Source organism: Durio zibethinus, chromosome 18 (genome assembly GCF_047325235.1).
Source record: "Durio zibethinus cultivar Kanyao isolate XHJ-2024 chromosome 18, ASM4732523v1, whole genome shotgun sequence".
Lineage (NCBI taxonomy): Eukaryota > Viridiplantae > Streptophyta > Magnoliopsida > Malvales > Malvaceae > Durio > Durio zibethinus.
The window spans coordinates 7668154-7680989 of record NC_143179.1 but is presented as its reverse complement, the minus strand read 5'-3'; the positions used below and the strand labels follow the sequence as shown (position 1 = coordinate 7680989).

At 33.2% G+C, this 12836-nt stretch overlaps 1 protein-coding gene and 1 long non-coding RNA gene across 4 annotated transcripts; one reads left to right on the top strand and one right to left on the bottom strand.

Moving 5' to 3' along the window:
* The first annotated feature begins 7210 nt into the window (after positions 1 to 7210).
* LOC111299172 (mitogen-activated protein kinase kinase SIPKK-like) lies at positions 7211 to 10500 on the top strand. Of its 3 annotated transcripts, XM_022894214.2 has the most exons (9): positions 7211 to 7535; positions 7621 to 7705; positions 7874 to 8020; positions 8691 to 8915; positions 8984 to 9166; positions 9308 to 9531; positions 9811 to 9856; positions 9966 to 10065; positions 10179 to 10500. In XM_022894214.2, the coding sequence occupies exons 1-8, from the start codon at positions 7453 to 7455 to the stop codon at positions 10053 to 10055; spliced, it is 1083 nt and encodes a 360-aa protein (XP_022749949.2). In that variant the 5' UTR covers positions 7211 to 7452; the 3' UTR covers positions 10056 to 10065; positions 10179 to 10500. The 3 variants fall into 3 exon arrangements, 2 of the variants coding, with proteins under 2 accessions (XP_022749949.2, XP_022749950.2); XR_002691261.2 differs by lacking the exon at positions 9811 to 9856 and having other exon boundaries at positions 7232 to 7535; XM_022894215.2 differs by lacking the exon at positions 7874 to 8020 and having other exon boundaries at positions 7232 to 7535.
* A 1572-nt stretch (positions 10501 to 12072) lies between these two features.
* Positions 12073 to 12719, bottom strand: LOC149513667 (uncharacterized). Its single transcript, XR_016329712.1, has 3 exons — positions 12583 to 12719; positions 12296 to 12396; positions 12073 to 12211 (listed from the first exon to the last, which is right to left on the bottom strand). It is a non-coding gene; the product is annotated as an uncharacterized LOC149513667 (long non-coding RNA).
* Between the last annotated feature and the right edge of the window lie 117 nt (positions 12720 to 12836).

Genomic DNA, 12836 nt, shown 5'->3' with positions numbered 1-12836 from the left:
CTAAGTCTTGTAAGAAGGCTGATTTAACGTCAAGTTGGAAAATTGACCATGAATTTTATGCTACTAAGGAAATCACCAATCTGATAGTGTCATGCCTCGCCACCAGAGCAAAAACTTCTTAGTAATCTACACCAAACTCCTATTTATAGCTTTTAGCAACTAATCATACCTTGTATTTATCAACTTTGCCATTCTTTTTCAACTTTTGTTTTGTAAACCCATTTCACACCCCTAGACACCCATTTGTGTCCAGATTAAATCAAGACTAATTTATTTTGTATATATTATTATAGTATAATAGTATATTATTATTACTATTATTATTATTATATCATATTATATAGTATAGTATATTACATCATATTAGTACTATTATATTTATCATTATTAGTATATCATATCATATTATTATTATTATTATTATTATTATTATTATTATTATTATTATCATCATCATCATTATTTTTGTTTTTATTTTCTTTCTTTTTCCTTAGTTGCTGGTGATCAAAGAAACGGATTTGGAGAGAACTCTTTTGGTCAATGAATTTTTAAATCAGAACTGAATTAAAAAAGCTTTCAGTTTCATCAAAATCTAGCCAAGAATTATGCTTGGACAGAACCAATCCAGGCTTGAACCTTAGGATTGGATTATGTCTGATTTTTAAAGCTGCCTATAAATTGAATTGAACATTAGAATGAATAACGGAGAGAGGACTGACTGGGGTGAACTGGGGAATTGGTGAAAAAATTGCGACTTTGGCAAAATTTTCTAGGTGGCACTGGGTTTTGGGATTCTAGGATCAATTTGAAGTTTCTATGTGTGATTTAAAAATTTTGGGTTAGATTTAGGTTTCTAAGGTTAAGTTTAGGTTTCTGGGTTCCTAAAGTGATCTGGGTTAATTTGAAGAAATCTAGGATTTTTCTAAAAAAGTTTAGGTGTAGATGAATTTTTCAATGAGTTTTTGAATTTTTCGATTAAATTATTTAGCAAGGTTGAATTTTTTGATAGGATTCCAGTGGTTTTTACAGAAACTGATGGATTTTTCAATTTTCGATTGAATTTTTCGATGGTGCTCTTAGCTGGGTTTTAGAAAGAAGGTAGAGAGAATCCAACTAGAGAGAGAAAAATAATGAGGCTTATGAGCAAAAAACACTGAACCTAACTTTTATACTATCTGTACAACGTCATTCTGGGTGATTTAGAATCCGCATGAACCCCACTTGCAAACTCGTTTCATCCCAACCCAAATCGCAAGGTTTTTTTTTTATTTTATTTTATTTTCATATTTCATTTTATTTTATCATTTTTTATCTTATTATTTTTAGTTTTATAATTTTACTAGTTTTCATATTTTTTATTCAACATTAAATAATAATAATAATAATAATAATAAATAATAAATTTTTTTCTTTCTAGAAGAATAAAAAAAACTGAATTTTTTTCAATGGCAGTAATTTATTCATCCATTGCCTTCTTCCATTTTGATTCTAACACAGCATCTTTGTAAGCTACAGGATTACAATCTGAAAATAAAGCAAAATATTTAAGTCCATTCTCATCAGATTGGTCAATTCCATGTACCTCATAATCAATCATCCAGACAGGGCTTTTTCGAACACGTTAAGGGCATCTTTCATCATTTGAATTAGCCGCTAGAATAATGCTTTGACCAGCTGAAATGATACTTTTGATTGGTTGGTGTTTGTTGCTCATTCTCTATGGTTTGTTACTGTTTCTCCTCTCCCATTTCTCTATCAAAATTAGCTGGTATTTGTTGTTGAACATTGCCTCCATTCCATTCTTAGAACCTTTCTTCATCAAAAATCACATCTCAACTGATAAAAATTTTCTTGGTGTTTAGATTGTACAATTTGTATGCTTTGGAATAATTGCTAATACCAAGAAAAATAGACTTTTCTCCTTTGTCATCTAACTTCTTTCTCTTCTCATCTGGAATGTGAACATAAGCAATACAACCAAAAACTCTAAAATGATCCACACTTGGTTTCCTTCCACTCCATGCCTTTTTAAGTGTCATGTTATGCATAGAAAAAGTTTGACTTTTGTTCAAAATATGAGTGCTCCAATTGACTGCCTCCGGCCAAAATTTCTTTGAAACTTAGCTTCTTGCTAGCATGCTTCTAACCATGTCAAGGATTGTGTGATTTTTTCTTTCGCACACACCATTTTGTTGTGAAGTGTATGCTGCTATCAATTGTCCTTCGATGCCACATTATTTGCAAAAATTTGCAAAATCATGCGAATTATACTCTCCTCCTTGATTTGTGCACAGCACTTGAATTAAACTTCTTGTTTCTTTCTTTACAATTACTTTGAAGTTTTTGAAAGTCATAAAAGTTTCGAACTTCTTCTGTAAGAAGTAAACCTAAGTTTTTTTGACTAAAATCATCAATGGAAGTGATAAAATATTGTTTACCTCCGTCAGAAACAAGATTGATCGATCTACAAATGTCAAAGTGTATAATCTCCAACGGCTTTCTTGCTCTCACTGATTTTCTTGTTGGAAATTGATCTCGGTGTTATTTGACAACAACACATTCTTCACAAACATTCGAAAGGTTTGTAAAATTTAGAAGACCAGTTGCCATGCTCTTTTGTTGAAGTGTCCTGAGAGCACCAAAATTTAAATGATCATAGCAAAAATGCCATAACCAGGCCACATCATGTAACCTTACTGAGAAACATAACTGATTAATGCTACTGAGATGAATAAGAAACATCCTGTCCTGAGTTATTTTGACTTGAACAATTAAGCCCAACTTGGCATCTTGAATTCGTCATACCCCACCTTTGATGACAATCTCATAACCCTTCTCCTGTAATTAACCAATACTTAGAAGATTGGTCTTCAATTCTATAACATAAAGGACATTGAAAATTGTTTGACTGGAATTTCCTCTAGTTTGAATGGTACCTACACTTTTCATCTGACCAAAACCTTCGAATTATCTCCAAACTTCACATTATCTCGGAATGATTCATCTAATTTGGAGAAAATTGACTTGTCTCCACACATATGGTTGCTGCAGCCGATGTCTAAATACCACAAGTTCCTCCTATTGGTTTCTTTTTTAGCATAGCAAACGATTAACAAGAAATCTCCTCATCATGTTCTGTTTCTTCAAAAATTGATATTTCTCTATCTTTCTTTTTGTAGATTAGTTTGACATTCATATTTGTAATGACCATACCTATGGCACCTATAGCACTTAACATTGGACTTATCTTCTGTCCTTGATCTGTAAGCAGCCGAGTGAGATCTTCCATGCCCCATCCTTTTCCCTAAGCATCATAGGATTGATTTTCTTAATGCTAACGTTGTGGTATTTCCTCTCTATATGTCCTTTACCACGACCGCTTCCTCTGCTTGCTCTATTTGGTGCTGCAGAATGGTTATAAACTGAGGCCTTCAAAGCTTGCTCACCTTAATCTTGCCAATTTAGCTTTCTTTCATAAACCAGTAAAGAACTTTAGAGTTCATCAAGTGATAATTCATCAAGATCATTAGACTCCTCGATAGCACAAACAACAAAATTAAATTTTGGTGTCATGGATCGGAGTATCTTCTCAACAGTGGTATCATCTTATGTCTTGTCACCATGAGTCCTCATTTTGTTGACAATTGCCATTGTCCTCAAAATATAGTCTGTAGCTGACTCTCACTCTTTCGTTTAGAGTTCGAAAACTTTTTCATTCGAAGTGTTTTAAACTCCGAATGAAATGCTTGAAGTTGCTGCCTCTTTGCCCTTGTGGATGCCTAGTACTTTTTCTTCATTTTGTCCCAAATCTGATTAAAGGTATCTTTGAAAAGAATAATCTCTAAGATTGTCTTATCAATTGCCTGAAAGAAACAATTTTTTACCTTGAGATCCTTCAGCTTTAATATTTCCAACTTTGCCTTTTGTGCATCCTTTTGTGCATCATTCATACCGGCTACTAGTTTTACTATTCCAGTTTTACTATTCCAGTCTCAACTACATCCCAATCCTCATTCGACCTTAGAAAGTTCTCCATCAACATGTTCCAATGATCATAGTGACCATCAAAATGAGGAATGATTGGTTGCACAAATGTTTTGGAAGTCATTTTTGCTACTGCTGCTGCCTTTTGTTTATTCAATGTGCCGTTTGATACCACATGTCAGAAACAGAGCCTACAAAAGATAAAACTCACTCAAGATTTTCCTCATACACTTGGTGGACTTGATAAAGAATTCAGATTAACCGCTCAAATTGAATAAGACTATATGCTAATATATGAAAATTAAGTAGATATATAGAAAAGGAAATCTGCAATACATATTATTCATTTGAAAAATAGCAACTACTTGTAATCCTAAAGATTAGGAATAGAACTCCCATGTCAATCAATAAATTTATTAAGCGGCTAAAGATTAGACTAAGACAAGTAAAGATAATAAACTAATAGAATATGGACAACTCAACAAATATTTTAAGGATTATTCAACAAATTAAATCAAATTAAATTAATAAAATTTAATTTAAATCACATATATAAAAATTTGATTGGGCTCGAATTTAATTTTAAAAATTTATAGTTTTATATATTATTAAAAAAATTTAAATTAAATCCAAACTTATTTAAATTATTATCACTCTTATAAAAATGTAATTTGATTAATGTACAGGCTACACAATACTTAATTTTTTTTAAATGACACTCAAGACTTATTAATAAATTTATCAAATGAGATCTTAACAATCATATGATACGTTAATTTATTTTTTTACATAATAACTTTGTAATTAATTTTTTTAACAATTTTTTGTACTTGAACTAATAAAAAACACATTTATCCGTTATTATTATTTTTATTTTAAATAATTACTACTATAATCTTTAAAAACATTACTAATATTTTAATACTTTAATACAATCTTTTGTTCTTCGACTTTGACAAGTAAGAGCGGACAAGCTTTTAGATGTTCCATGCGTCGGATCATATTAAGCTAAGCGCAGAAGTAAAGAAGAAAATGTCCAAGCCCAGACCCATTCCAAAATCCAAAGTCTTTTGTTTGCTTTTGCCGTACAACAGTCCACAATACTAGGCCAATTGGCAAAGAGGTGGCTTCTGGAGGTTGAGAACAACGATTTTTAGGCATCAGATGTGACTGCTAATAAAGGGTTGTGTTGTGAGAATGGCAAAACTGTTGTAGTTGTGACCAGAGAATTAGTCTCATGGGAATGTATGGGGTTAGTTATGTTCTTTACAAATGTTTTAAGCAATGTCTTTTAATCAGGCTGAGTTGTACAAACACTGTCATTTGTTGCTGCTGCAAGTAACTAGAAATTTCATCTTTAAGCTCCCTGGTGGTCGTTTGAAAGCCAAGTGAATCAGGGTAAGCTGCTAGTTCCTATAACCATTCTTGAGATGTGGGGCATTCTTCTAACTGAACTAAGATTGAGCTGAAATTCCAGATCAATTTGATGGACTGAGACGTAAGCTTCAGAGGAGCTTTCTGTCAGAGAAGATGGCAACGAAACTGAATCTTATTGGTATTTTATTTTGCAATGTATTAGCTGACTTATCTCAGAGTGTAGCCATGATAGAAGCACATGTCCGTCTGGCTGGTTAAGAGATCATTTGGATCACACTGTTACGCCATTTCGATGCGATTTATCCTCATTTTTTATTTTAATCTTATCACGGACGGTGTTTGGAGAACATCCATAAGGCACGTTTGCCTTTAGTCTTTCACTTAATCTTTTAGGTATATTAAGAAAAATTTCACCCACAGCACTTTTTATTATCAACTTTGTAAATTATTTTTCTTTTCTTTTTTACATTTTTATCTTTTAAGTCCAATTTTTAATGGTCATTTACATTCACTGTTATTTTATTTTCAAACATATATTTTATAATTGATTTTAATTTTATTATTATAATAATTAATTTTATTTTCATCATTATTTTTAATTTTATCAAAATCAATTTCATAATCTATATTCCTTAAGAAGGGTTGATTAAAGTTTTTCGACATGCTATTATCACGGATCTAAGGAAGAATCTAAAATTTCACATCGAACATAATAAGAAGGTTATTAGGGTATAAAAATATTCACACCATCACTTCCTTGTGAGACGCATTTTGTAAGATAAAACCGTGAAGTTAGAGGGACCAGAGCAGATAATACCTCACAAGACCGTGAATCGTGGCGGTCAGGCTGATCTGAGACGTCGGAAAGGTGAATGCTCGGGTCTTAGAGCCGCGCAGGTTCAGAGCTTAAGTCTCGACCCGTGACAAGTGGTATCAAAGTCAACCCTAAATCGTTCGATTTACGTCAAGCTCCTCGAGGGAGGTAGGTAGGGTGATCAGCCTCCGTGACGAGGGTGTCACGAGGTTGGGTGGGAAAGAATGTCACGGACTTAGAGAAGAGTCATGAATCTCACATCAAATATAATATGAGAGTTACTGAGGTATAAAAAGATTCACACTACATCTTCTCAAACATAATAGGGAAGTCACTGGAGTATAAAAGGGTTCACACTAACTCTTTCTTGTGAGGTCTTTTTTGTAGGATAAAATTATTAGATCAAAAAGACTAAAACGGATAATACTTTATAAGGATATGAATCATGATGATCAGACTTATCTTTATAGATAATAAATTGAATTTTTTGCTAATTCAAGTTTTCAACGACTATTAAGTATAAACGATGAATAAGTTGGTTTTTAAGCGTCTCATTTCTAGTGTTTCACATTTGGAAGTTTATTTGCATTTAAAAATTACAAAAACAAAAACAAAATAAATTATATCGGACAAATATGCCATGCAATAGAAAAAGAGCAGGGATGGTTATCTAAAAACTAAAATAAAAAAATTTAAATGAAAGTGAAATTGTGAAAAAATAAAGTAATATTTATAAATTTAAATTTTCTTTAACAAATTTTTTTTTCACAATAAGTTTAAAAAATGCGACGTTACCTTATTTCGAAAATGACAAGTTCGTTAATTCATAGAAAAATTTATTAATTTTTTAAAATTTTTTAAATTTATAAATCACCTTTTAAAATAAGAGCTTAAAATTTTAAATCTAAATATTTTACAGCAAAATACTAAATCTTAACCACTCGAACCTGCCGGCTCTTTTTCTTAATAAATAACGAATAGATTAAAAAGTTAGTTAAAATAATATATTAATCTTAAAAATAAATAAAAAAAGGCGCGGGTAAACTAAAGGAAAGTAATGGGAAGTGAGGTCGTGGCTGTCATGTCATGGAGGAAGACTGGTCTCTTCTCTCTCTACCAACCATAAAACCCTCAAAATCAAAATTTTTTTATTTTTTAAATATCCCCTTTTCCTCTCTCTGCAAAATCTAAATCTGGGAATCCTTATATGAAAACGAAGACTGAGTGCCTTCCACTGTATCAACAAAAAGAAAGAAGAAACCGAAGAGAAGAAAGAAATGATGAAGGGAAAGGGAGCTTTAAACGCTAATCTGAAGCTGTCTCTTCCACCTTCAGCGGAGATCTCCTTCGCCAAATTTCTGTAATGATAATAATTGTTATGTCCACTCATTCAAAATTTCTACTTTCTTTTAAGTTTGATTTTGGTGATGGTTTTTTCGTGGCAGAACCGAAAGCGGTACATTCAAAGACGGCGATCTCCTCGTCAACAAGGACGGACTTCGAATTGTCTCTCAATCCGAACCTGAAGCTGTAAGATTTTTCATTTTCAATGAATTTGCTTCTTTTTTTTTTTTAAATGTTTTTCATTGTTCAAATTCTCTGACTTTTTATGCATCTCTAGATTGCTCTTGACCAAAAAGATGTTACCAAGCAAATTTATTAATTGATGAAAACTCTTTTTTTTTTTTTTTGTTTTAGCCTCCGCTTATTAAACCATCAGTAACTGACAATGACAATCAGTTGAGTTTAGAAGATTTCGATGCTATTAAAGTTATCGGTAAGGGTAATGGTGGAATTGTACAATTGGTCCAACACAAATGGACTGGTCAGTTTTTTGCATTGAAGGTATAAATCCAAGTGCCAAGTTTAACGCTTTTTTATTTTCATTTTTTAAAAAATTTTTTTTCATTGTCTGTTTTTTTGTTAAGCAAGAAGTAATGCCCTTTCAACAACCTTTGCATGATTTGTTACATATATCACCTCTACGGTAAGGAAATTACATTGTGTGAAGTTGGAAATTTGTCTTGTTGGGAGCAAAAAACAAAAGTTGGTTCCTTGAACCTTTGATTTTTCTATTTACAGTTAAATTTGATAATGCCCTAGTTTACAAAAAATGTAATTTCAGTGGTTGTTCTGGCTTATAAAGTTAAAGTGCCAGAATTCTGTTTTGAAGTTATTCGTTTACCTTATGCCAACTCAAGTCAACCCCTTGATTCCTGGAAACTGATTCATTGGTTAGAACATGATAAATGTCTCCTAAATCGTGCTTGACAGATTTATCATAATCTATTTCCTGTTATAGAGATGAAACTGTTGTTGGCTACACTATGAATTAATGGAGCATGTTCAGCCTTTCTTGGTCTCATAGAAGCCATTATTCTAAACATATCTTGTTGTTCCTTTTTAAAACTGGAGCTAGCCAAATAAACAACGTAAAATGGAAATGCATTTTTAGTTTTGCATCTGTATGTTATTCTAACAATATCTTAAATTCTGGCTAATCTTCTTTTATCAGATTATTCAAATGAATATTGAGGAGTCAGCTCGCAAGCAGATTGCAAAGGAATTGAAAATAAATCAGTCCTCTCAGTGCCCATATGTTGTTGTTTGTTATCAGTCTTTCTATACTAATGGTGCCATTTCAATCATCTTGGAGTATATGGATGGTGGATCCCTTGCAGACTTTCTGAAAAATGTTAAATCCATTCCTGAGCACTATCTTGCTGCAATATGTAAGCAGGTTGGTACATTTGAACTTCAAATTAATTATAGTATGCATGCATTTTGAAATTCATCTCATTAATGCAGGTGCTCAATGGTTTGATGTATCTTCATCATGAAAGACACATTATCCACCGAGACTTAAAGCCTTCTAACTTGTTAATAAATCATAGAGGAGAAGTCAAGATCACTGACTTTGGTGTGAGTGCGATAATGACAAGCACTCAAGGACTAGCAAACACTTTTGTAGGGACGTACAACTATATGTCTGTAAGTAATTTGCATTAGCAAAATACTGTTTTTTTGTTGTCTAGAGTGTATTTTGTTCTTATTTGTTCGGTCTAGAGTGTATTTTGTTCTTATTTGTTCAAAACTTATTAGTTTTTTAATGTATATTTCTTTTTTTTGTAGCCAGAGAGAATTATCGGTGGCAATTATGGCAATAAAAGTGACATTTGGAGCTTGGGGCTAGTGTTGCTCGAGTGTGCAACTGGTCAATTCCCATATTCCCCACCAGAGCAGGCAGAAGGATGGACTAATTTTTATGAGCTCATGGAACAAATTGTTGAACAACCACCACCTTGGGCACCTTCCGAGCAATTTTCTCCTGAGTTTTGCTCATTTATTTCTGCATGGTAAAGATTATTTTTTGAATGAGTTACTACTTGGTACACTTGCCTTAAAAGATGTTCTAGAATATTTTTGCACTATAATGAGTTATTGAGTTTTGTATTAAATCAAAAGTTTTCATCAAATTGTTATTATGTTAGAAGAGATCATTTATTAGTATCCTTTTGATACTGGAGAGATAGCGTCTGCAATTGGTTTTTTTTTTTTTTTTCGGTTGGATTTTATAAAATTGTTTGATTGTATGAGTTTACCAAGCCCGCCTTGGGTTCTTTTATCCATGGCAGTTTAAAGAAAGACCCAAAGGAAAGAAAGTCGGCACATGAACTGCTGGTATATAAATATCTCAATTCCTCTATGGCACCTTTATTTTCAAGTAGAAAAAAATCAATTAAAATCTCTGTTAAAGATACTTTACATATAGTCTTCAATGTGATTACAGGCACTTCCTTTCTTGAGCATGTATGATGACTTGGATGTGGACCTCTCATCTTACTTCAACAATGCAGGATCACCACTTGCAACTCTTTAGAACTTTTGTGGTATGCCTATGCGTGTGTTTGGTGTCATAATATTCTTACATGGTGATGCTCTCTACTACTTTAGGACTCTGCCTTTTAAAGTGAAACCAACACTGTCGCATTCTTTTTGGCAGAGTTCAGACTGAGCGAATAGGACTCAAAAGAATGTCAGCAGAACTCAAAGTTGTGGAAGCATGGAAGATTTTAGTTGTGGTGTTGTTGTGACTAAAGTGCGGGACTTATTTGAGCGGCTGTTGTGATTACAGCGCCCAAAGTTAGGCATCGGAGATAAATATTTCTTGCCAGAGCACTCGGAGTGTGAGGTACAGCTTGCGGCTGTGTATTATTGTTTCATAATTGAAAGTTAATGCTGTCATATATCGAGAACAATTTTATAAGCTTCCTGAAATAGACATTGTACTGAATTGGATAATGGAAAGTGACAATTTTTACCTACCTATGTGAGTTCCGGGTGGATTAGTTCTGTTTAGATTGTGGGACCTATCACATTTGCATGCACTTGAGTTCGTATTAAGCATGGTTTGACCTTAAGATGTGGCAAATTTAGGGTCATCCGCATTGTTATGGTTAGTTGTAATCTGGTTGATTCTTCAATGAACAATAATTTGACAATCTTTCCGACTCATACCTTATAAGAATGTTAGATCTATCTCCATTGTTTTTTCATACAGAAAATTCCTTTCTCTAAGGAGCTATCTGCTGAAATGCGAAATATGATATCATCCCACAATTTGATTATGGAATGTTGTGTGAAGTTTACTCTTGACTGAACCAGCGCGCGGGGATGGACATGGGTGATTTTTTTGTTATTTTCCTTCTTTTTGGGTACAAAGGAATTATAAGGAAACCGCAACCTAAGTATAAGAGAAGAGATTGTATATGTTAAAATTTGAATTTCAGATTTATTGAATGTCACATCTTAAGAATGATTATATGAATCGATTGAACTCAATTTTGAATTATTTTTATTTCCCTTTTTTCATGTAAAATTTAGAACTCGAATTCTGCCTCACCAGCAGAATTATCAATTGAAACCGTGAACAGGGGTGGTGGGTATGGGAAAGAGGGGTTTGGGGAATTGAATCACCAGCCTTTGCAGCTAACTTCAATCATCAAGGAACAAAGCGAGGACGATGAAACTAATCTACTAATAGAGCCGCTGCTATGATGACCTAGGCATTCAAGGATTCTAAAAAAATATGTCCTTAGCTTGCAATCCAATAGTAATGCTGTCATATATCATCAAGAACTAAAGCATTAATTGTAAAACTTGCTGGAAAAACGAATTGTATTGGATCAGATCAGAGAATGGAAAGTGACGAATTGTTTGCTTGCCTGCCTGCATCATCGATATCTTGATGCTTTCTTCAAGATGGTGCTGCTTTTTGTAGGCTTCTTTAAGGGAAAAATATGCATGAGTCTGAAATTAATGTAACCAATGAGGAAAATTTTCATACAAACATAAAGCTTATATGAATGCAACAAGGAGGTGGTTTCTGATAGTTGCTATAATGAACATAGAAAAATAGGCCAACCTCAACAATTTCCTTCTTTTGTTTTGCAACTCAGACTCTCGAACCAGAACATACAGGAATAATTTCAAGAAACTGAACAAAATTCATTAAAGATTTGGCCCCTATTGGAGTAACCAAACAAAGGCTTTGCAATTATTATGAGAAAGAGTCGTGAGTTCCAAACGAATTCTGAGACGCTCAAAGGATGCCAATACATGAACAATGTACAGCATCGTCCAGAAAAACAGCTAGATTTTGACATGAAGTGAAGCAGCGAAGGATATGAAACATGTTAAAGTGCATTAATATGAAAACATTGAAAAGGGACGAAGTAACTAGGATATTGATCCAGAGTTCCAATCTGAAGGCCTTGGCTAGGATGATATGAACAAAAGCAAAGGTATACTCAAGCCTAAAATCTACCGTTCTAAAGGAAAAATTATAATGGAAATTAATTCTCAATATGAACAAGACCAGATTCTTACAGTCCCTCCTATATATCAAACTTTTTATATAAAGCAAGTTGAGAAACATGAACTCAAATGTAAGCTTTAAACTGCAGTGGATGAACATTACAGAATAAGAGCCTCCACTGCCAATCCTTCAACAGTTTCCTAAAATCGGTGCCTTGCCTTTCAAAGGAACAAAAAAAAAAAAAATGAGAGAACGAAACAGAAGTTTATAGCCAAGACTAGAACAAGGTATTCCGGATTTACCTCAGTGTAATGCAGGTTTATCAAAATATGGTGGATGGCATTCTAGCATTCAGTCCCAGGTAGACACATATTGATCAGAAAATTTAAGAGAGCAGTTTTACCTGCAAACATTTTAGACTTATTACTGAGAGAGGGGAGGGGAAGGAATGCAAAGCAAAACAATAAGAAGTCAGTATCCTAGAACCACACTAAAAAGAAGCTTGAATATGATGCAAAGACTTTATAGTATAAGCTTAACATAAACTTTTTAGTATGATGTTAACAAATGCAGAGGATAAAGATCTTACCATAGTTCCTGAGATTATTGAAGTGAGAACCTGCAACTTCAAGTAATAAAGCAGGAAACACATAGAGCTAATAGTCGCCAGTCAGTACCAAAATCATCTTTTCTGATTGAAATTATTGAATTGACACTTCATTGAACATTCTTACCTCTTAGCCTTGGAAGAGAAACTTCTTCATGAACAAACCTAAGGAGAAATTACATCTGATACAACAACTTTCAACTGCAACTGCAGTTGGTAAAGTGAAATTAAAGGCA